Below are 25,926 nucleotides of genomic sequence, written 5' to 3'. Positions count from 1 at the left end.
TCACGTACAAGGTCTTTCTTGAAGTAAAGCAATTCTTAGGCGAACCTTGATTCGGTCAGAGTATGGTAGGACTTAATTGAATGCTCCTCACATACAGACTCACTTGATGAAGTTTGTTCCGAGGCCGGTGATGATTTGGCGGTCGTTTCTTGGGAATTTCCTATTGGGCAATCAGTTCGATATGCATCGTACGAAAGGAATCGACCAGCCTGCCTCTCCTTTGCTGTCAAAAATGAATTGAGCTGAAAGCTGTTGCATAACCGCGACCTCAAAAACTGCGCACTACAGTCAAAAGATCAAATTGTTTTTCGGACCTTAACTTGAAGCAGGGAGAGCAAAACTATGACGTACTATTCAACTTTCTTCACTTTTACAATTACATTCGGGGTTTTTCCTTGGGAAAACGGGGTATACTGCGATTGGTAATGTCGATAATCTGCTGGTCAGTGCTTGAGGATATGTTGAGTGTCTACCACAGCCTATAGATATGATTGAAAAGTTGAACATGAAAAGTTTATGAAAGAATGTACATCAAAATTTTTCTTTGAACACCTAATCTAATTTTGTGGACATAAAATCAGTTGAAATTTTAGATTGCGCTGATATAGTTATTCACTATGTAACTGTTATCCCGTCTATTACTAAGCAGCAGGAAAAGAGAAAACTGCATACCATCTTTGTAACATAGAAAAACGAAACAGTAACACACTTAATACTAAATGCTCTCATCAACAAGCAATACCTTTTATCGAATCCGACGATTGTACATACATAATAAAAACCACGCCCATCGATGGTCAAACGGTAAATGGTTGCATGTTATCAGACGCTTCACTTCAAAGTAGTGCATTGCGTCAACCACATACAACGCTACTAGGCTTTCTGAAGAAGGTTAGGCAATGCATGGAACCACCATGATAGTTTCTAGATTAATCCAGCTTCAGCATACCTAAATAAAAGCGGTTTGCATCCACCGAAAGCATCAACCAAAGCCGAGGTACAGTGGCAGTTGGCAGTCAAATCTTGGCTTCAAAAGAAACCGAGCAGCTCCTTAGGTGGTGTTTAGAAAATATGTGGGACGCTTTCTTCCACGAGATGCTTATCACGCTTTCAACCGTCACTTCCCGGCGCTCGTTATCCAGTCCGTACCCAGATCGGATCATTAACCAGTCATCTAATTGATCTAGACACGGTTGTCTAATAGAACTCGTCGCGCGATCGTTACCGCCTCCCGTACGACGTCGACGCTTCGTTATGCCTCTCGTTAATTCTAATGCTTTGCTGGTACTCCTCAATAACTCCCCCACTTAATATCCAGGAACCCGGGTAGCAGCTCGTAGGTGCTGGCTGTCTTTCAAGGCGATCGTTTAAAACTGCCTCCGGCACCGGTAGGCACGACCGAAGAGCATAAATGGCCATTGAGGATTGATTCATTGTTTGGAATGCATTTGGTCCAAACAGTGAAGGTCGATAGAAATAAAAGAGAAAAAAAAAACAAGTCGGCCCCGGTAGACCATAAATTGTTATGGAATAGATTGATAAAAAGAAATTTTGCGTGGGCTTAGCAGATTTTTCGAAAAACTGTTCTTGTCCACCGTTCGCTGTACCGTTGAAGGTAGCAGGCACTCGCTGTGTCGGTTCTATTCGATGAAAGACTCGACCGGTCCCGTGCCGGTTATTTACCGTTAGAAATCTGGTGCACTGGCGGCCAGTGCATGTGCACGGTGCGGTCAATACAGCAACGCGAAGCTGGATAAACTTTCTAGCAGTAAAGTGAACAGCAACGTGTGAGAAAACTAACATGGTCGTCTCATGGTTCAATCGATATCGAATGCACACATTTCATTTCTTGGCTGGTGCACGTACAACACATACGGAAGTGATGCAGGGCTTCAAGAAATTGTGCTCTAATTCTTAGGAAGGTTCGTGATCGTCAGGTCAGGCTAATATATTGGAAGGATTTAAATCGTAAAAGGCAGCCAAATATATTATTGAAATACGTACATATACGTACAGCAGGGTACATGCTATGTATAAGAAATTCAATGCTGAATGTTCTGAAATTATTGAAATGAAATATGAACACTGTAAGCATTGCTGTAATACGAGATTGAAAAAAAGTACTGCAAAAAGAGTAACTTCACAATCAGATCAGAAGGCACGTTCTCGAGGTTTTAATCGGCACAGCGTATTGCAGGCTAATCTGTCGATCTCCGCGGTCGCGTGTATATTTGCGTGCCAACGATAAAACTTGGAATAATGGCAAGTAATTTCTCAACGAGGAACGTGGGATGTACACACCGCTGAATTTTACCAGCCAGGTCGTATAGAGTTGACCTAAGGAAATGGTTTCGGAGAGGGTTATTTCTCTCTGATAATGCATCAGGCGTCAATTGGTTAACGATTCTCGCAAAGCATTGGCTAATAGCGCTAGAGAATGAATTCTGCCATATTAAGTGTTACGTATCATTTCCAACAAAGTGTATAGATAGCAAAACTATTTGCTACATAATTGTTTACAGGTAACAAGTATTGGTATTGTTATTAGTATTAGTGTTAACAGTGATAGTGTAGTAAGAAAGATAAGCGTAAGTGCGTAGATGGTAGAGAAAAATGTAAGTCAGACTATCGTATACCATGATCCTCCGACGTGAGTGTTATCGTCCGAACTGCTCGACGAAAAACCACGTAAAGATCATTATTTAAGAGGAAAGGAGGGATATTACACATTGATTTATGCTACAACAACTTTCATTGAGTTTGATTCAACACGTATGTTGGCATTATTTTACACCTCATTCAACGTTTACCGGTAAATGAGTAGTACGGTATGCAGTAGATAACGGCTATGATGAAACGTTTACGATACGTTTACGGCAAAGGGTCTACCTACCTTTTATAGCAACCGATTCCGGCAGAACCTTGTATCCGAAGATGGCATGCAGATTTTTGAACTCGCAGTGTCCCGATACGGCCATACAGCCGGCGAAGAACGTAACATGCCAAAGGTAGGTAAAGCACACGGCAAATCCGCTATACGCACAGAAAATTTGAACCGATGGAAAGGGGCTGAGGATGCCAATCCAGAAGGAGATCATGTCGGTCAACGATGTGATAGTGATAGAGACGGCTGCTTCCGACATCATGTGACCCATGCGTTCTGGGACAGATAACTTTACGGACGTACGTCGCCAGGCGGCCAACATAACGAACGTGTCATCTATTCCGATACCTAAAATGAAGAAATAATTGATATATATTGTAAAATTGGAAGTGTTGGTTCTTATCGATGTAATATGAATTTATTCATGACAAATATTCATGAATGTCGATCCATATCAGTAACATATAATATTAGTTTATAAAAAAATCTAGTTAACAATACGTCTGATAAAAAAAACTGTAATACACTCACACACAAATGAAGTACATGTAGTGAACACGAATAACCGTGAGGGTGCAGGCTGGATAATTGCAACCCACACAGTATGCACAGCACTCCTCTACCCCCGACCAGCCGTACGTATGCAATTACATAATCATTTACTCACACGTGTGATGGTGTCAGCTGTATCTACAAGGTAGTGGTAGGCACACAACTATTGAGGTCCAGAAGTGGACGATCGATACCGATCTACCTGCCAAAAATCGATCCCACTCATGAAATACACTTTGAATGGTGCTGTAAAACTGAAGTTTCTATCTGTAGGCATCAGTGCAACAGCACCAAATTAACTTCTTATCATGTAGGGTGCAAACTAATCAATGTTGCCTTAGCACAAGGCTACTCGTAATTTCGTCATTCGTACGACCAGTGGCGTTTACCGTTCCACATATGTCTAATTGTTTACCCACGGCTAAAATTTGCGACAGATAAATCATGTGGTAAGTGAGGCGGATCTATGGGATTTGAGCTAAAATTGGCTTAGTATGCTATGTGGCCATCATAGGATAGCATATTTCCACAGATACTCGAACGACACCAAATAATTGCTACCTCTGGTTCTCTCGAGTACTTGAGTGAGGATAATTTATTGGCGGCGGCGATTGTCATAAGATGACTAATTATGTTTGTTTTAGCACCACTCTAAGCATAAATTTGACCGAATGGTTTATTAATTAATTTGCCTACATAAATGCCATTTTTAATATTTAATAACATATCCACTGAATAGTCTGTTATTTTTAATATTCGGAATGAACATCTTACAACAATATTGTTAATGTGTTATACTCAACAGTAAGAATGTAAACAAAGAGTACGATTTACATTCAGTTATTTGCCCTTCAATGCATCCTTCGTTGGAATTGCATCCGGGTTACAAAGCTAATCAGACCCTGATGTGTAACCCATGAAGCTAAAATTATCGTTAATTTAAATGTGGATGTGTGGTGGAACAACTTCCACAACCTTAGGGTTAGAAACAGTGTTGTTATCGTTCAAATGGTGTGTAGTAAGCCAGTCTTTCGTTAAGAATGCACTGCATGCTTCTTCAAGCGCTTGAAGGTTTTGTTAATTAAGCTTCAATTTTGTGCGCACATATTGCACAGATGCAAGTCGACCTTGTATGAATTTGTACTATCTTTAGCACCATTTCTGGTTTCGCCTCAATTGTTTCAAAGTAACTTCATTTACACTATTTACACACACGTGAAACATTTTGATGTGATAAGTGAAGAATCCTATTGTCTATTTACCACGCAACTAACAGTTTCCTCTATTCAGTACAGCAGAAGGACCCCACAGCCACAAGGACACCTTCTGTGACCTAGATTGGGCTTGCAAATATGCGCAACAATTTATCAAACAATAACCACAACGACGGACGGCATCCAATTTCATTGTGGCAAATTTGGCTTCTAGTACCATAGAGCATGTTGTGTTAAGAAAGCTCCTGAGATTGCGGTGATCATGAGCATATAAGCGGCAACAACCCTTTGCCACAATTGGAACATCATTCACTACCAATTGCAACAAAAGATAGGCGTCAGCACAGTACGCGTCTGTTAGGCATCAGTATCAGCCAAAAGGGTGTTGTGATTATCTGGGCTGTAACTTTATGATATTAACATTGATTGTAAAGAGGCATAGTGAAGTAAGTTTCATTAATCTTTGCAATTTTACGACCCAAATATGATACTGCCAAGAAGTACAGTGTAGCGTTGTCAAACTGTTTAATACATGTTTTGATGTTGCATTGGTTAGTGCGTAGACGATTTTGAAGTTCTTGGTCCACATATTTGTTTGTACATAAAGTGTTATTGCCGGGAAGATTACAAATACGACGGGTGTATTTGAATAGATTCGCACATTAAGCACGAACAATAGGTTCGATTGTGTTTTTATTCGTTGCACATTAGCAAGTTTATGTTATTATATTGTACACGAAAAGACTTCACCAGTTCCAAATCAGACACCACACTTGGACCAGAAATGGTGATCTATTTGTACATTACATTACAAAAAACCATCCCGCCAGCAGGACCCCCAGTCAATGGAGGTAGCTCGTAAATGCACTTATGCTTGCATTCATAGTTTGCGGCGCACCTTCGGTGACCGTAAATTGCCGGCAATTGAGTGCATCGGTCATGTTGATTGTTGAACTCTCTCATACGCTCGCACTCACTGTTCGCAACGAGAGCCTTTCAAGCGCCTGGCAGTGTTTCTTTTCGTCTTACACTGCTCACTGGCACTTATCTTTCGGCATCATTGGCAAATACCATAGAGTTTGGTAATTGTATACGTATTTCTTTTCTCAAGTGGTAATAAGTTATGTAACTGACATTGTGTGCTATGTATCTCGTGAGCACCCTATCGAAATGGGAGTTTTTCCTCACATGTTTAATTGGCATGCTGGTTGGTTGATTTCTTTTTGGTTCATTTCACTCTTCCATGCTTTTTTACGAAGCTTTTATTTTTCGTATGTGTACGTCTATACGTGTGTATGTATGTATGTATGTATATACAGAGGTGTTCGTAATGTATTGAGATATCATTGCATGCGCAAGATGAGCAAACAATTGAAAAATGATCGGTACAGACAAAACAGGGTATTACGGTAATAGTGAGTATTTATAAAACGGGTACTGTTTGCGTTTGTCTCGTGCATGATAGAGAAAAGAAAGCAGAAAAGCGCATAAAAGTAACAGAAAAGAAAAAAACAAAATAGCTTCCGGACAGTTTCCGGCACGCGGCGCAACAAACGTCTGATAGCAAAATAAAAAAAAAAAAATTAGATTGATATGAATTGCTACGCGTGAAAATCTGATCGTTATGAGAGGATTGTTACCTAATCTAAGATCATAACGCAATATTGGACCATAGTATAGTGAACCAGGAAGGATGAGTAATGGTTTTACTACCAGAAACAATTAATGATAACAATAATATCGAATTGATGTAGGAAATGGAGTTGTTTCCACAATCAAAACGAGAGTATGTTTCGTAAACATAGTGAAAAGTTTGGGCCGAACAATATTAAACAAAATTAAAAATTTATGTTATATGTATAGTTATACAAGCAAACGTACGGTTTTATCGTCTAAAAGAACAGTCACCTGCTAGTGAAGAATAATCATTTCGACGACCACGCTTTGTTTGTATTGATACCCAAACAACTAACCATGAATGGTTAGTATGATGCACCTTGTAATAGGTTACTTGCCTACTTAAACGGTAATTAGTATTCTAGTCATATGCTATGAGAATTACTGTGTTGTTGTCTCATGATCACGGCACAGCGCGCCTTATATTGATGAGCATTGTAAGCATGACAGAGAGAAAAGTTTGACCGTTTGAGGTGACATTGTTTGGAGGAAGGTTTTTATAGCCGACCCAATGTCGCCCTGCAGATGATGCTATTGGTAGTACTCATGGTCGTAATGCCATAATGACATTAAGTACAGCTGAACGATGAGTAACGTTTTGCACGAATACCAATCAATAATTGAATAGAGCTAGTTTTCGTGGTGTGGGTTGATTGAGCAAATTTGATAATATTATCTCATATAACCGTCAGAAATATGTATTGCACTGACTGTCAACTGAATTCTATAGCTGATACAAAAGTAGCCTGTATATTTTGTCTTTCTTACATCATATGGCATCAATTACGAGCGAATTATATTAACTGCCATCGGGTGTTAGAGAAACGCCATCAAACGGGGACTGTTAACCGAGTCGTTCAAGCTAGCTGTACTCTTCGCATACATGATGCGTGAATGGGTTACGATTTCGGACAGACAATTGTTCCTCCGTACGCTACACGGCGGTGCAATTAGAGGAATGTAGCAAGACTTACCAATCATAAGAAACGGTGCCGCCAAATTGATTCCGATGAACTCAATGCCCAGATACATGGCCAAACCGAAGGCGGCAGACGTTGCCATCACAGCTGATACGTTACCCATCAGTCCGAGCCACGGTTTGGATCGCACTACGTCGCCCATCATGCAGGTCACAACACTGTTGGTTAAAAGTGAAACAAGTTACGAAATAATCAATAAAAATATTGAAAATTGCATCTTCACAGATGGCTACTTTATTACTACAAAAATGTCGATCTTCCTTACCTGAAAGCTATCATCAAGACGAAAGTAGAGCTAAAGTACGGAACCACTGTTCGCGTATTTCTCTCTAGCTCGTGATCCAGAGTGCGTGATGCGAAACGTGCAACAGAAATGTATTTGAAGACTCCATGGTCTTCGGCATAACCAACAGCCTCCAGAAACGCTTCTTCCCAGGCCGCTCCTCGAGCATCCTGTCGTTTGGAGTCGGCCGTAACAAAGTACACCAACTGCAATGATGGCACTGAAACGATCAGATTGTCTTCTGATACCTGCGTTCCACCGAAGAATACTGGAAAGACGTGAGCATCCCACGTCACGGGGTTGAACATTACTGGGAAAGTTAGATTTAGATCGCCAGTTTCTACCTGTTAAAAAAAGAAGATATTATTTATTGATGCATGATTATTGTTTGTCACTTTTTGTTGTGTTCTTGGTTCAAATGTAGAACATGCATCTTACCTCATCGATTATTTTGTCCAAGTTTAGTATATCGTTCGTAAAGCATTCATTTTCCCAACGAGCACAAGCTTCACGGTACGTGAATGATTCACCGTCGTACTGCACAGTAGCATTCTGTATAATTCCATCCAGCAGTCGTAACTCCTGCCAAACTTCGCTTCGTAAGAGATTTTTGTTGTGTTCGTCCTTCGAAATGACAATTACTCGACCGAACCTCCCTACAGGGAAAGGTAAAATGAATGAACGAATATCAGCATGAGACTAGCTGTAATGACAATGTTCTGCTCTATTTTGACATTTGAAGCAAGGTTTTGTGACTAGCTTTAAATTCCCAATTTCCTTCCCCAAGGGTAAAATTTGATTGCTTTTTGTTTTGCCTGCACGGAATGCAAAAGTTGTATCACGTTGTAATATTGAGAAAGACATTTTCGATTCCGTTTCCGTTTCGATTGTATAATATTGTGCTTTTTTCACCTCGTTTTGTATGGTCGTGGAACCTTGTTTATCGAATGAGTTTCACATACTACGATCAGCCAAACAGGCTAGCCTATGAATACTGCCTTTTGTACATTGATATGCATGTAGTCTTTTGTTAGAGCAAGTAAGCATATAATAGATTGACTGAAAAAATCGATCATAGAAGAGAGCTTATATACTCCTTGCCTCAGTGTCCTGGTTTACTAATCGATCATCGGTATCTATAAAGGAATCTACATATTTCAGCAACACGCGCAAGTCCATTGGTCTACTACTAATTACTTCTTATCTTGTTAAACTTTACCTCTAGAACAATTACTAAAGTTATAGTAATAGTATTACAGCAAAAGAAAAATAATACTAAACGTCAAATAAAATTGTACCACTATACTTGCACGACTTTGTTCAAAGTTGTTTAAATAAAATTTGATATCTTCGGCATTTGCTATTTTATTCTAAACTGTTTTCCTGCTAGTCTTAAATCATGAATCAAAGATATCATCACTTGGTTAAAATTATTGTCATTACAAAATAAAACTAATGTTTTATCAGAAGTATAGAAACTCCTTTTTGACCATTCAGATACATTATAAAGTATCTAAATTTTTTTTATTGCAAAAATGTTATGTGGAATGCGTAGCTGAATTACTTGCCTGCTGACCAAAATGTCTTTAAACCTGATACTCATGATAATCAAAAAACTTATCACAGCGATTAGTGCATGTGTTCATAATCTGAAATAACTTGCCGGTTCTATTTGTGTATTGTCCGATGCACTATCAAATTTACACGTGACTTCATCCATGCAAAAACTGATACTAAATTTGATCTACAATAATTGCTCTCGGTTGTAAAACAATGCTAGTATCTCCTCACTGCAAAGGAGATGTAGCGTATCGTTGCTTTCTGTGAGCTACTGAGACAAAACGCCTAGCGGATCGAACAAAACAAAAACACCTGTGGGAGTTATCGTAGGGATGAATAATGATTTACAGTTTTCCTATTTACGTCATTCATCATCACATTCATCAGTGCCAACACGTGCAGTATGTGCGAATAATTTTTGATTCTAACAATCTCAGCAACGATCATGAACAATGCCGAGTTCTTTTGAGAAATGTGCATTTTTTGTGAGAATGGAAATTCAAAACGATTTTAAATATTATGAACGTTGATATGATTTTACCATCGTGCAATATCGAGCAACAAATACAATCTAGAATTTTGTATCTACACAAATAAACAAAAGCTGTATGCTTTACAATTAATATTCAAACGACTTTTTCGCCTTTTACATTTCCCGACCCAACAAAACAAATGACTTTGTCGCTAAAAATTAAAGCGACGAACCCCGATTCATTATTCTACTACTTGGCGTTACGACCTACTGCGGGCATACTAGCCATCACATATAATGGTTTACTTATAAAGACTTTTCATGACAACGCAACTTAATTTGTAGTGTTTGCTATTGGATGACGGATGGGAATCGAACTCACCCGCCATGTAAGAATTTACACGTCTTTAGAGCTGATTGCTAAGCTTATTTTATACAGGATTTTTTTGTATCTCGCCCTTACAGATCAAGCAGCAACCGACTACTTATTGATACAATGTTATTAATCGCCCTATCATGTTTAAGAGATAAAAAAAAACTTTTTCATCATCACTGAAACATACTTAAAACATAATATATAGGATATCGTGTAAAGTAATCTAGGACAAATTCGAAATTATTTGAATCCATATTACGGTCCATATTACTTGCAATCAGCCCACCAAAGTGTTCATCGCAGAAATACTAGTTGACGAAACTGCTCCATCCCTTGATAGGAACAAACTAAAGCCAGTTTTAACATGCCCGTTAGTTAGAGTCGGTTGGTTGGAAATGAAAGTAGTCAAGATATGACCTAGCGGCACTGACAATCATATACTGAAAAGTAGAACTGACTCAAAGGACAGCATGCAAAACCGGTATAATTGCCTTGCATGCTACTAAGTTTCCTACCGATATTATAACTGCACTTGTTTTCATCCTTACCCGGGCGAGTAATTCTTCCAACGTTGAAACGGTGCGTATAGTTGACCTTGAAGTAGCTTTCAACGATGGCACGTTCTGATTTGCCCTCCCCTCGGACTGGTGAGAACAAATATTCTGGATCGATTTCGTATTTTATTTGTTGAAAGCTGGAATCCATGAAGCGAACAAGAGACAAATATCGGTAAACAAATGCAGAATAGAAGAACAGAGAATATAAGAAAATATGCGTCACATTCTAACGATAGTGTTTAAGTTTGGCCGTAACCTAGCGCCTTAGTAAACTAACTAAGAAATAAAATTTGTTAAATCATGCACCATAAAACTAGACGTTAAAGTTAGATAAAGATAATCATCCTTAAAGTAATAGTGGTGTTAGTTGCAATAATTTTCTGTTCTATTGAGGGGCTAGTTATATTGCAACTTTTTTTCGGAATAAGGTGTAGCCAAAAGAAAAAAAAAGAAAAGCCTTTGCTAACAATCTTGTAAACTGCGTAAAATTACTTTACTTCCATTTGATATATATATAAATTTAGTACATCAGTAAGTATAACATTTCACTTTTTGTGTGTTTCAGTTGTTTCATCTTTTGCCCAAGCTTTAAAAATTTGACGTATCAAAAATTGTTAAAAAACGAATTAGATTTAAATCGTTTAATCACATGATATCTACCTATTTGATAAAATAATATTTTCATTAAAATGGTTATCAAATTATTGTTTTATTTTGTAATGTGGAATGTGTGGCCATGCAGAAATAATTTGCCGATTATAACTACATCTACTTACCCAGTCATACACAGAAGAGCTAGTAAAACAGGTACTATAAGAAAGTAGCCCGGATGCCTTCCGATGAAGAGACCCAGCTTAAAGAAGGATTTGTTTAACGCATTGTCCACACAAGAAATGCCGCAAGTCATCTGTAAGAGAGAAAATTACATTAAAGTAAAAGAGAGACTCAATACATGGGTACACATAAAAACAAATGAAGTGAAAAGGGTAATCGAACTCATCAATCTTTTCAGCTAATGATGCATTAAAGACGTGACGCGCACGCACCCAGTCAAACAATCGGTAAACGTGGATACGTTTTTACACTCTTAACCAAAGCAAGCTAACTTGTCCAAGCAAAGTATGGTGGAACAAAATGAGCGTACTCCACATTGAAAGTACCCTAAAGCGAAGTTGGTCTGCGTGTATGTTGAAATACTGGACGAACATAAACATTGTGAAAAGGTATGATTTTCTCATTTGATTATACCGAGCGTATACCTCTACTGTTAATTGTACAACGTAAACGCCCTAACTGCACAACGAAACCAAACTTTCCATTTCCATGGTATGCTTTGTACCGACCATGCCGAAGTTCTTTGACTGCAAACGAAAGGGAAAATCTCAACCAAGTTAATTTCCCACTATTTGCACGATTTGAATAGTTATGTTAGGGCCATGGTCGACCGCTGGTACTGCAAGATAAGGTTATTGAGATCATGAATGCTTGCTTTGACCTCCTGTTTTTCAATGAGCTACGAAGCAAAGAAGTGATTAACAAACGTAGAAGTTATCACATGTTCAACTAAACAATAGTCAACAAACAATAAGTTTATGTTGATATGTTTTCAAAATATGTTTTGTGAATGTGTCAAAACCCATCGATAATGTGCCATTGTCACTCAATATTTCTAAATACGCGTCATTTTTATACAATTTTTATGAACTGCAAGCACTTCAACGAACTAAATGATGTGTCCATACGTTTCAAGATATGGAATCTGAAGGCAGCTATACAAACAGTCTTGTTGGTTTAATTAGTCTGCATGTTTTCTGCAATCAACATTAAACTCATTTAATTTGTCAACCCAAGTCTTCTTTTTTTGATAATAAAAACATAATTACATTACTCCTGAGCTCTAAATAGTCTGACATTGCGCAGTATGGCATAAAGTTACCCAAACCACTGGGTAGCAAACAATAGTGCACACAATCACGCAAAAAAAAAAACATAGCACATCCGACATTGACCCACTTTGCTTGATGATAATCTAACGGGAAAGCTTAATGTCATGTGACTGATCTGAGTGTAATGTAAGTTACTTTAATTATGTGCGACCAACGGACGAACATGATTAAAACATCCGTTTTGATATTGCTGAGGTGAGAAGTTTGTACCTAAGTGAGCGCATGTATGATATTGTTATCCGAGAAAGTCTAATGATAATTATGAACCGATTTTTATCCGACATTGAACATTGGTAATGACAGCATTGTGGAGTTTCAAGCTTAAGGTTTCTGGAAGCTGAAAGTGTCCGGATCAACATATCTGTTTCACTTTCTATCAACTAGACAGGAAATCGATAGGCATTTTTTGCGTTGAATGTCTTCCAACATAAACAAGTTTGCTTGCTATGTAAGACGTAGCAATCGGCTCGCAGAGGTCGACAATCCGTGGCGATCGAGAGAAAGGAAGCGAGACTAGCAGATGTGTTTGTAAGTTGGTCAGTTTAGTGATCTTAAAATTGGAAAATGTTGAATATTTTAGTATCTCTTATACGTTTACAACGCGAGTGATATCTTTTTTCTCCAGACTGAACGTATCATTTTATAGAGGCAAGAAATATTAGTTGAAGCGATGTACAGTGTTTTTATATGAACTATTGTTACGACTGGTAATAATTTATATTAAAAGAGCTTTATTTCAGACCCATTCCAACTTTCGTTTACTTATTTCGGCGGAGATTTAAAAAATTGAGCTGGTTTCTCTCGCATTAGTTTTTACTGCTGCGTTGGTTATTACCGGCCTTTCGTGACCCTGCCTAGTAACCTTTACCGAAAAGCCCCTTTTTTTGGTAAGCTTGATGTCTGTTTTGCCTGTTATATTTTTGTTATTTTCTATTGCAATAGTTTGTATCTATCACTCTTCTTTCAAAGCTATTTCCTGCTGTCTTATCCTAAATTTTCTTGATAACTTTTTCAACATTACCATCTGGGATTTCGTTTTGCATATCATATATTTTTTAAATAAAAGTTCTGAAATATAACATAACAATTAATTCATCTTTAAAAATGAGTAACAATAAAGTGGCAGTACTTAAATAATTACATAATGTATCGCAGATCGAACATAACTGGCACCTCACAATATATTTTTTAAATTGGTTTTCCGCAACGATTTTTCAGTGTAACATCACAGCTATTCAAATGAAGTGTATGAATGCAATTCACCAATTTGTTTACGTCACTTTAAAATGGTTCATGCCAGTAAGATTACTATTAGCAACAATATCAGTGTTATTTGTGAGTTGTCATTTTTCATTACAAAGGGTAAGTCAAAAAATTTTGTATACATAAGATGTCTGACCTATTTTTAAATATTCTCAATGAGTCGAGAGGTATCGGAACAGTCTATACCGGGTACTATGAAATCGAGAAGAGGAGATAAAAAACACCTTATTCTAACCAATAAGTTTATTTTTAATAAGAATGAAAAAAAGGAAAACAATAAATGAATAAATATGTATTAAAGATACATAAATGCTTACATATATTTGTATTTATATTCTGGTTCCTAATCGTAAGAATTATGCCTTAGTTCATTAGACGCTCAATGAACCCATCGCATGCCTAACATGGACGAGTTCATTAGCAGTTTCACCGGACGGAATGTGCTTAGTTTAAACGTCTGCCAAAGAAATTTTGATCGATGATCTGCATAGAAATTTCGGCATAAGCTTTAAGTATGTGTTAACTCATTTTTAATGACAAGACAGTCTACGTCAAATAGTTTGTTCCAATTTTTCCATTACTCGAGTACGTCCGAAACCACGGCTCTAGATTAAGTTTTAATGGGGTGAAGATGTTTCCCCTTTTTGGCGATCAACCTGTATGAAGTTAACTCTCACGGAGTGAAATAAATGCCTTATTATAAAGAGTAAAGATGTTTGAATAAATCTTTGCAGGTAGTGTTAAGGTCTTTCATGAACCGTGAAAGCGAATATGAATATATTTTACAAAAGAAAAGTGTGAGCTGCATGAACAATAAAAGCAATAAAACTTTACAGTGTTCAAATTTATGAGTTTTCACATAATTAACCTTGCACTATTTTCAGATGACTGCTATCAGACCAACGTGGATTTTTTTGTTGTCGATCGTTATATTCGGTCTGTCTCTTCATCTTAAATTGTTCCGTCTCTTCCCATTAGACATGATCATACCACTTGTTGTAACTTACGAACCCAAAAATTTTGCTATCAGCAACAATAATAATGTTGTTTGCGAGTTTTCTCTCTTTTCTTTACAAGTAGTTCGCTGTAGTTGACACGCTGACGCTATCACAAATGGTCTTTCCCAGACTGATATTTGGCGCAGATTACCGTCATTGAACCGTAATTTAGACATTAGTCTAAATGCATTGCTAAGTCCAAATTTAAGTATAATAATACTGAAATGAAATGCATGACGGATATCCTATGAAACGGATTTCCCATGAAAATATTAGTTTTATGTTCTGCGGGTTTAGAATGACTAATTTCACTTTTGTTTGATCGTTGTTAAAAATTATCAACTCACTGTTTACTAAAGAAACTTTTCTTCACTAAAGACATTGGATTGGAAAATGTGGTTAATATTAGATGATGATCTATGGTTGACTGTAAGTTGCAATGGTTCCCTTTAATTTACCAACTATACCAGCGGTTTTCATCCTGTGGGGAATTCTTCCAAAGGGGGATTTTTTTCCTTTTTTGGAGTGGGGGGATTTTTGATTAAAATTTCGCTAAATACTATGGGTTGTCACGCTCTCCCCCCGCTGATAATCTTGTGAGTGGGGAATGAAATCCTACATGCACATACTCTGTCTGTCGACTGAATCTAAACGAATCAGTCAGATACGATCGCTCCGTGTTTGTTTTGTTCAGCCCTCTGTGTTGAATAACAGTGATCGATACCAAAGGCCTTGCGAGACCTTGCTGTAATGAGACAGCAAGTCGCAATGCTTCTTTCTCTGAGTAGTACCATTTTAAGGTCAAAATATTTACATAACAACTCAATGAAACCAGTATTTGTAAAATACAGTTAAAAGTACAGGCAACCCCGCTTAACGCCATGTGTTGGTTCCCAACATCTGTCTGCGTTAATTTATTTCAGTTATCCGTTATTCTATTATTAAGTTTTTGGTCAAAAATGAATTTGATTACACCATTTATAATATTCAGAAAGTGGAAGCTGGATACTATCAATTTTATAAATTCCATTTTATTAAAAAAAACTGCCAAACAAATAGCGATTTTAAAATATGTTTTAACATATACACATATTTTCTTTATGTATGTAGTGAACCCCGCATTGAGCCGATTATGCTTGTGTTATGCTTAATTATGATATTCTTCCCCCAAGAAAAATAAAATGTGATAATGATTCATTATTAGTCCACTATTGACCTCATTTTATGTTTCAAGCCAACAAGCATAAATTTCAGCCTTTCAGTGGAATAATATTGATCGACCGGGTTCTAACAATTAGATAGTAACGCCATGTTGGATTTCACCATTTGTTTGCAAACAGATATGCATTGAAAATCTTTCTCTTCGATATTTCTTTTTGAAATAAGTGTGTTATACATTTAATTAATTTTAAAACATCGATATAAACAGTTTTTAACCTACCTTGACAAAATATTTATGCTTGAGCTACAAAATTTATTCCTCTATGAGCTTCTTCTATTTGGCGTAATGTCCTACGCGGACATGCCGGTCTATACAGGCTTTCGAGACTTAATTCATTACCACGCAGCTGTACCACGGGACGGCCCTCTATGAGCTACTCTGATCGATCCTGTGGCGAATCGGCATTTATTTACATATTTTTCGAGAACTGTGTAGCAACGAGGTCCCGTAATGTAGAACGATTTGACAGTTAGCCAAAAGTTCATTACATGTAGTTTGACATACCGTATTAATACACGATGCGCAATCTCAGATTGCGCATATATTTATCTGTCAAACGGATCGGTTTGATATATTTATCTGTCAAAAAAAAATGTGTATATCTCGGACATATAATCTTGAAAATTTATGCGCAATCTTGGCGCAATCTGAAATTGTATGGAAATGACGTTTATAGCTCAGGGTTGGCTACGCGAAATGACATATATTTTGATAAAACGAATATATGCGCAATCTGAGATTGCGCATCGTGTATTAATACGGATATGAAAGACCTTTTCGATTCATATTTTGAATATGATTATACATACGGTCCCCGAGATGTATGGTTAATAAAGATCGAAACGGCCGCAAAATACCGCCTATCTCGAATTGCCGCATAAGTCGAATCTCGTGATTTTCAGCAAAAATATCACCAATTTTTGCTTTATTTTGCTCATAGCGGATGATTTTTTTATACGATTCCGATTTAATATGGGCTTCAACATTCCATCAAAAGGAAATTTTTAGCATTTTACAATTGATGTGTCAAAACGGTACAATTTGCTTAAAGAACTGTCAAATTTAGAAAACCACGTACCTCCGAATCCGCGTTTAAAAGGTACCGTGTATCTCAGGGAATACCTGTAATAATGAATCGGTCTGGTAATCGTAAGAACAATTTTAATTGATTCAAAAATTTTACAGAAAAAGTATGTATGCCTCTAGTAATAATAAATGTTTAAGGGTTTGATTGATTTTCCATGGCTTTCTCTTGCCAAATGGCATCCAAGATAGTCAAACCGATGTTGAATCATTTTTGAGCTCGTTCCTACACAGACCTTGGGCTGAAATAATCGAGGCTGATAGTTTGGCGTGTGGTTTTGTATGGAGCGTTGACATGATTTCAGCTGCCAACTGTCAAAATCCATATACAATAGCTGGCTTGTTTCTTAAAACACTCCATTATTCATTGATCGCTCTAATCGAGAAAACAATTAAGTACAGTGGGGCGCCGTTTATCCGAGCTCATCCGAGCACCTTGCTCCTCACCACCCTCGCCAATATATGCGAATAACACGGATAATTAGTCAATAGATACCTTATCACAATTTTCTTGATTTTTTTAACATATATCTTATGTGCTGATTTAAAATACCCAGTTTTTATTAACTTCATGTTTTTCTAATGAGAATATTTGAAATTTTCCATGAATTATAGTGTTTTTTGTTCTGACAATGCGCGCTGAACCTATTTTTTTAATATCCTCCTAAGAACGCTGTGTCACCTTTGTTAGAATCTTGGTGGTTAGGTGACGACTGTAGCATGTTACCGCCCCTAATTCAAGCGTTGATCGTTTGTCGATAGAAAGCAATTTTACATGTATCTATTATGTGGTAATATATCCCACTAGTTTTTATTTCGTCTAATCAAAATCGTTGTTTAATTCCTTCATCTTATTGCTGAGATTATATCGAAAGCGGTCGGCAAACTTTACGGCCGAAAATGTCAGCTTCTATAATTTTATATAGAACTCCACATAAAGAACCAAATCGATAAAAAAGTATAAAATGCGTAACATTTATTCGAAACTAATGAAGGGAAAATAACCTCACATGACTCGCGAGCCCTGCTCTGCCGATCTCTGGACTAGTACGAAAGGCACAAGTATGTTGTAGGGACTTGACGCGGTGCTCGGCTAACTGGTTGTTGGTTGTATAACAAAACTAGTATACCGAGGCTGAGTAACCAAATTGACCAACCGTAGTAAATTTAAACGATATTTTACTGTATTGAGCTCTATAACTCATGTTTGATGGAACAATGATGAAGCAATGAGGGTGCTGGAGCCCTTTATTGCTCCAAGATCCATTGATTATTTGCCTTATGTTGTCCCGAAATGTTCAAATATCATAAGAACATTTGTAATTTATAGTTCATAAGACTTTAGTTGTAGTTGTGTGTAGGCCATGAAGGCGCGAAGTCTTAATAATAATAATAACAATAATAATAATAATAATAATAATAATAATAATAATAATAATAATAATAATAATAATAATAATAATAATAATAATAATAATAATAATAATAATAATAATAATAATAATAATAATAATAATAATAATAATAATAATAATAATAATAATAATAATAATAATAATAATAATAATAATAATAATAATAATAATAATAATAATAATAATTTTTCGTTTATTGAGTTTTTATATAACTATATATAACAATATAACTAATAATATCCATTTTAATTTATAATGCGTCGAATATATTTTCATTTTTTTTTATATTTTTTTTTCGTAGTATATTAGGTAAGAAATACTGTTCAAAGCTGTATTTACCAGCTGAGAGAGAAATTACATTAATTATTGAAAATTCCGCTATCACAATCGTTTCCGTTATTCCGCAATTTGTTACCGAAGAGGCCAAATGGTGACCAAATAGGTGTGAGGTAGAATGAATACTTTCGTGTCAAGATTTCCGGTTAAACGTTTGAGCACGTAATTAACAAAAACAAAGAAGATCTTACTAAGAAATGATAAAAACTCCATCTGGGTTAGTACCCCTGCAGTTTCCATACCGGAATCCCAAAACTGATGAAAGCAATATTCTTGTAGGAAGTGTTTTCAGGCGATTGGTAATGTATAATTTGTAGTAATGCTAAGGTTTTACCAACTGGCTTTGTAACTTGTAAGCTTGGTTGATCCGTAGTCTTAAATATCTGTTCTTTCGGGAAACATAATTATTGCACACGTACAAATCCGTGCGTTTGACCGACTGCTACAAACCAATCTTGACTGTCAAAGCAATACAGAAAAGTTAATGTGAAATCAGCTTGACTTGGCTCATAATAACACACCTACTTACAAGATGGAAATAATAGATTGTGGTAGCAAAAGAAAAATGAAAGCAGAGTTATTTTTGATAACAAAGTACAAACTTTGAAAGAAGTCTGTGCTACATGATTTGAAATGTTTCATAAATAATGTTGGATTGGTGTATAGCAAATTATCATTTTGAAAGTTTTTTCATTCGGGCCTATATTCATGTTTTACTCTTAATCTCAATTTTACAACATCATCTGCAGAACTAAACTATGATAGTGATACAGGGGTATTTGAGTCATTTTGTGATGTGAGCTATATGATTTATCGTTCACGAAACGTGTTTTGATAAATACTGTGTGTCTTAATAAATCCACGCTAATTTCTATTTATTCAATATAATTTTTAGCAACACGGTTTTTGTGCATAATTGCCTGTTTATGCTTCATTACTTTAAATTTTTTACATATTGTTTTAAAATATGTTAGGGGTGAGAGTTAAGTTTTATTACAATTTATCGTTTCAACCATAACTTGCTTTATTACTTGAATCATGAGCTGTTGAAAATATTGAATACGCCAAATTGGTAAGTTTAATTTTCATTTTGCTATGCCGTCTTAAGTGAAATTTGTGTTTAGCGCATCTATTTTTAAAAATCGTGTTAATATTAATTTAGGGACTGCACAAAATATCTCGGTAAACCCTATTCTCGCTGTCACCGATATTGATGAAAGCCTTAGATACTATACAGTACCCACATTTTACATATGTGGCACATATTGCGCTAGTTTAACATTAACTTGTAGAGTTTAACATATTTCGCTAGTTTAACATTTTTGTAGAGTTTTGATAAATAACTAAAACTATTCACTTGTTAGATAATTGAACCAGGGTGGCATGCGGTTGAATGAATAAGGGAATGAGGGCAATTCAGTGGAGATTTCGTGCTGTGCTTGATTATAGCAAGTGTTGAAACTGGATTTCTCGCGCCTTGCATGTTTGTTCCTCTCATTTTTTTAGTCTTTGGCAATGGTTGTAGTTGAAACGAAGTAGCATTACCGTTTTCCTTCGTCAGTTAAGTATGTTTAGTACCGCTAACTTTAGACAGTGGTATACAGTTGATTTTGCGTAGTTGTAAAGCAAGTTTTTCTTTTTGTATATTTGTATGGAATCATTCTGAATCCCTAAGTTTTAATTGAAAATGACATTCAAACACCGAAAACATCCACACCTTATTTATGATCATATCGACTATATGTTAAACCATAATACACAGCCAATTTACATCTTGGGATAGTAGCACTAGATTTTCATTATTTGCATTTTTTACAAAGTATAAAATGCCTGTTGCAAGTAACTAACTGCCATCTCATTCAATGCTATCCAGGTTTGAAACAACGAAGGTTGGTGTAATAAGTAGTAATATAAATCGTAATTATATGGAAAAGATAAACTACTATGGGCACAGGTTATGAAAAATATGCCAAGTAAAAATATTACTTGGATGCAACATCGTTTGAAATTTTTTGTCAAAATGTGGTCAAACATACGTTAAAGAATTAAATACCTAACAAAATAATGGAAACTTAAAACATTCCAGGATCTAAAGAAAAACGATACATAATACGATACATACTGCGATAAAACAAATATAAAACACAAAAACAGCTAACAATTAGAAACATTGAAAAAGAAAGAAAGAAAGAGAAAGAGAGAAAGTCATAGATAGTGTGTGTGAGAGAAAGAGGCATAAATAGGGAGAAAAAGAACATTATAAGCACGTAACGATCTGTTTACGTAGAGCGTAACTAATGAGATATGAATGCAAAAGTGAAGTTAAAAATCATTTTTGTACGATTTTTTATCCGTTGAGCAAATAGTACAGGACATTACTGGTACTTGATGTTATCTCTAATTAATAACACATACTCTTTCATCATTCCGCTGCTTTCTTCGGTATATGAACCTATTGGAACAAGCGCAAAATGATTAAAGTTTGGAACTTTTTAGCAGGTTGTCAAGTAGTCATTTTTGTATTCAGGCAACATAAGTGTTTCTTCTTCTTCTTTGACACAACAACCGATGTCGGTCAAGGCCTGCCTTTACTCACTAGTGAAGTGAGCTTGGCTTTCAGTGACTTATTGTTACCATAGCAGGATAGTCAGTCCTTCGTATGGGGGCACGGTCTATTCGGGACTTGAACCCATGACGGGGATGTTGTGACGTCGTGCGAGTTGACGACTGTACCACCAGACCGGCCCAACATAAGTGTTTAGGAGCTTGATATTTTGCTTATTTGCGAACAATTGCGGATTGCGAATAATTTTACTCGTATTTAAGTTTGTAGCTTACACTCACAGTGCATAAAAGCGTACAGAGCGCTTGATTCAAGTTGGCAAGAACCGCTAAACCGCAATGTTTCAGCCTAACTGGATAAAAGCTACCAGCATACACTATTTTCTCATGTTTTGGTATTGTTTGTTCATGTGGCCCCGATTCCTGTTATTGAGCCACCGTCAGCAAATACGAAATATAGCCGTTCAAGCGTATGCTGGCACCCTTAAAAAAGCTTTCAAATTGAGAACACCTCTTCCCATTTAATGGGTTATTAATCATATTATGCGATGTACTACGTTTATTTACCAAACTGTGAATCTATAATTTAATGTGTTACTAGATATGTATTCAGATTGATGGGCTCATGCTATTCATCTGCTTTAATGTAAGGGTAGCTCCTGTGGTATAATCGTCAACTCGCCCTACTTAACAAAACCCCATATGGAGCTGAGTGTTACTTAAAAAGTCATGAAAGCAAATATTGTGCCTGTCAATAGCCGCGTTTTCACACGGCATAAACTACTAGAGAATATCTGTCAAACAATTTTTCTAGATATATTCGGGAAGTCTAGCAGCCTACAGCGAATATTTGCTTGCAAGCTTTTGACTTGCCGAGAGAAAAGTTGTGTTTATTCGTGTTTAAACGTAAAGTTTTCGATTACTTCCAAAACCACGTTGAAACGTTGAAAACGTTGAAATATAGTGCATTTGTTACAAGAAGAACCCGTATTTTACAACCATTAGGCTAAAATTACTGATTCACACGATGTATTTTCTTTTATTTTGTAAAATTACGATGTGTGTATATCCGACAACAACTCGTGGTATGTGAACATGAAAAATTCTTCTTCTTCTTCTTTCGCACAACAACCGCTGTCGGTCTAGGCCTGCCTGTACTACTGATGGATTTGACTTTCAGCGACTTATTGATTACCTATAGCAGGATAGTCAGTCGTACGTATGGGAGCTTGAACCCATGACGGGCATGTTATTAAGTCATACGAGTTGACGACTGTACCACGGGACCGGTGTATAAAAAGATCAGCGGATCTTTTTTGACGCTTGTTTTTGGTGCAAGGGGAAAGATTCGCTAACAAAGATATAGATTGTAGAACGCACCTAATAGATATAAATATATTATAGTCCTACAATCAGTGCTGAGCAATGAAAAAACGGTGATGTCTTAAATATTAACTAAATTTAACCTCCAGTGTAACCTCCAGATAAAATGCAGAAGAAATAAAAAAATGTTAAAATTAATTGTGAATAATACATTTTCTCTTGATCTTATGCGAAAAATAGCCGGGGTAGTCTAGGTTTAATCTGTCTTTCAGATCTTTCCATTTTAATTGAAATATAAACTTAATAAAAATATGAAGAGCAATTTTAATATTAAATAACTTAAATATACACAAAAACTAATAGATAAAAACACTCAAAATTTTCTATAGCATATTGCAGATATTTAAAATACATCAAATCAACCATTAAAATTTTTCATAAAAGTCTTTTTGGATTTGTTTTTTGAACGATTTGTCGATAAAACTATTGGTGTCATGGAACCCACAAGCTCAATCAGGGAAATGTGTGTCGAATACATTAATATGATGTCTATGATACATCTTTATATTTGAGCACACATGACCATAAGCCTTCATATTATCGAAAAAAATGCTACGCTTATTGATAGCGACAGTACAAGAAATGTTAAATAGGAAACACAATCGAATCGGCTTGATCCCATGCTATGTAGATGAACAAGAACTGCCCCCTTTAACGTACTCCTGACCCATCAGTTAAAAGCTCTCATTTCAGGAACGATCAGGAATGATCTCACTCTTGCTTGCAACATCAGGCAACAACGCCGGCCAAACTTGGGGGTCACACTATACAGCCACGGAGAAAGTGAATTCGTTCCCGGGAAACCTGCTGTTCCCGAAAAAGGGGCTAACAGGTTTTATCACATTGCTTTTCATTTTACCGTATTCTGTCTCACCCTGTTTCGTGGACAACCGTATCCTGTCGGTGTTGTTTTCTGTCTGCACTTTTGTTAACGACACACATTTTGACGGTCCAGGTCATAATGATTCATGTCAGTGTAGAAGGATTTCCAGATTCCCAATGAGGAAACGAAACCGTAAAAACATAGGAAGGGCGAATATGAACCTACTCTGCTCACTGACCTGTGTTACCCCGGAACGAAGGTCGAGAGATCAAAGGTGTAAAAGTGAATTATCTTGAAAAAGTTTTCCAGAGGTACCTGGTTTATTTGGTTCTCTTGGAGGGGTTTAACACAATCTTTCGAATATTTCATAGTCGGCAATACGAATACATTGCACCTGGCAAACACTACAGAATGGTTCCTTTGGAGAAAAAAATCCATTACGGTCATTCCATTGCCTGGGTCTAATATGTATACCATACCTTCGCAGGAATATGACAGGTGTATAAGAATATATTAAATTACCATAATAGTCAGTCCCAAGAAATTAGCGAGGGCTAATTACTAATGTTACTCAGTCGTGAGCAAGATGAAAGAAATTTCATTAAGCATAAGAACACCGTTCTCAAAATCAACGAAATATTTACGTCTGACTTTCTGCCCTTACCTTGATTATTTTTTGACTGTCCTGGGTAAGATCTTCGGATTGGTGCACAAGTGCAGTGTTGGTGGTGCTGTCGGTGTGCCGTTGCACGGCACCTTTCACAAGCTATTTCACGTTTCTTTCGTCTCGTTTCGTTTCACAGCTACTGCAAGGGTTGGACTACTACACTATATGGATAGTTTGCGAAAGACACAAACCAACTACTATTGCACCGAAGCTGACATAAAATTTGCACCTGAAGCAACTACACTTGCTCGCCTGCAATGCCTATCAACAGCACTTGGCTGGCTCGATGCGTGCCAGCAATCGTGCGTGCTTGACGGTACGTTTGTTCATATGTGTGAAATTCACTTTGATAGGTTCGAGTAACTGCACTGTAACGCTACAGTCGATCAAAAAACATCGCATAAAGTAGTATGTTAAGCGGGAGCATTCAGTGAATCGTAATAATGGTTATGTTAAGGATATGTATTTAAAACAACCAATCAGCACGTTAGTAAACACTCCACAAACCGCTTTTGAGATGCACTAAAACTTGATTTTTATTTTTCTTTACTTCGCTCTTAACTGTGTACAAGTAGCAGCTTTTTATTACACTTCACACATTATGTTTGGAAACTTTATTTATCAATTTTGGAAACTTTATTTATCAGCTCAATATATTATTTTAAGTTGATCACACACGAATATATTTATTTTTTGTACATTAAGCACTTGTCAAAACAGCAGGATTCAGGAAAAACAACGCAACACAACCATCAGGCTGAAATTACTATTTCACACTGTGCATTTGCCCTACTTGCTTGCGTTTGCCGCTATGATTTTATTTTAATGAAATGACAAGATAATAATAAAAAACAATCGAGTCAACCCCTGATAGTTACTGTGCAGAGAGAACACAACGTACATTCAAGAGCTCAATTGACGTATGTACTGCAACAATCACAGCTGTATTTTCAGCAACACTGTACGAAGAAAAACCGAACGACGTTTGATAAGTATATCAATGAAAGTTCACTAGACGGATCACGCACACTTAAACTGAGGCATGAATAATTAAGCAACCTTCTGCAAATTCTCTACATGAATATGCGTGTAAAGATAGCACCAGAAACCTCTCTTCCAACAATCATTTTGATGAATAACTGTTGGTTGTATTTCTTGATCGATCTCGACGTTTCACTCAATAATGCGAATTATAACAATCCACAATTTGTACGCGGGAAACGGTACCTTTCAACCCGATCTACGCGGGGACCACACAGCACACGCGTGCGCACTCTCGAACTGCTGATTCGAAACTCGAAACATTTCCAGACCGCATCTCACAACGATGCATGGCTAATAGACTTTAGCACAACTTAGCAGGGTTCGTAGTTCATTTTGAACCATCGCAACCATATTATAGATACCGTAGAACGTCGATTATCCGGGAACGGATAAACCGTTTAGCGGCTCAACCATGCGCATGAATTTGACAGCTTTTCAATCGTGGCCAAGATTTGCAGCGAATGTCAGGATGGTAGAAAAAATGTGCCAATATTCAGTGGTTAGAAATATTTTAGAACTTAAGTTTTGTTCAAAACAAATTTTTAAACTATTACAGGTGTCCCCCGAGATACGACTGTATTTGGGACCGAAAAAAATTCCCAACGTAAAGCGTAAGTCGAAAAAGTCGT

At 36.7% G+C, this 25,926-nt stretch overlaps 1 protein-coding gene across 5 annotated transcripts; it reads right to left on the bottom strand.

Annotated features, from left to right (window-relative positions):
* Positions 1 to 25,545, bottom strand: LOC121602537 (patched domain-containing protein 3-like). 5 transcript variants are annotated; one of them, XM_041931299.1, is made up of 9 exons: positions 25,481 to 25,545; positions 24,251 to 24,629; positions 11,332 to 11,462; positions 10,547 to 10,692; positions 8,029 to 8,246; positions 7,573 to 7,934; positions 7,302 to 7,465; positions 2,894 to 3,232; positions 1 to 479 (listed from the first exon to the last, which is right to left on the bottom strand). In XM_041931299.1, the coding sequence occupies exons 3-9, from the start codon at positions 11,460 to 11,462 to the stop codon at positions 355 to 357; spliced, it is 1,485 nt and encodes a 494-aa protein (XP_041787233.1). In that variant the 5' UTR covers positions 24,251 to 24,629; positions 25,481 to 25,545; the 3' UTR covers positions 1 to 354. The 5 variants fall into 5 exon arrangements, with proteins under 5 accessions (XP_041787233.1, XP_041787232.1, XP_041787234.1 ...); XM_041931298.1 differs by having other exon boundaries at positions 24,251 to 25,538; XM_041931300.1 differs by lacking the exons at positions 24,251 to 24,629; positions 25,481 to 25,545 and adding an exon at positions 16,204 to 16,347.
* Positions 25,546 to 25,926: the final 381 nt, after the last annotated feature.

Source organism: Anopheles merus, unplaced genomic scaffold (genome assembly GCF_017562075.2).
Source record: "Anopheles merus strain MAF unplaced genomic scaffold, AmerM5.1 LNR4000499, whole genome shotgun sequence".
NCBI classification, from domain to species: domain Eukaryota; kingdom Metazoa; phylum Arthropoda; class Insecta; order Diptera; family Culicidae; genus Anopheles; species Anopheles merus.
The sequence above is the reverse complement of the archived record's forward strand: the minus strand, read 5'-3'. Positions and strand labels throughout refer to the sequence as shown.

Coding starts and splice junctions, on each gene's coding strand:
- LOC121602537 (XM_041931299.1), bottom strand. CDS start 11,462: ATGACTTGCGGCATTTCTTGTGTGGACAATGCGTTAAACAAATCCTTC. Junction 10,693..11,331: donor GCTCTTCTGTGTATGACTGG/GTAAGTAGATGT, acceptor CATGGATTCCAG/CTTTCAACAAATAAAATACG. Junction 480..2,893: donor GGAATCGGTTGCTATAAAAG/GTAGGTAGACCC, acceptor TCATATCTATAG/GCTGTGGTAGACACTCAACA.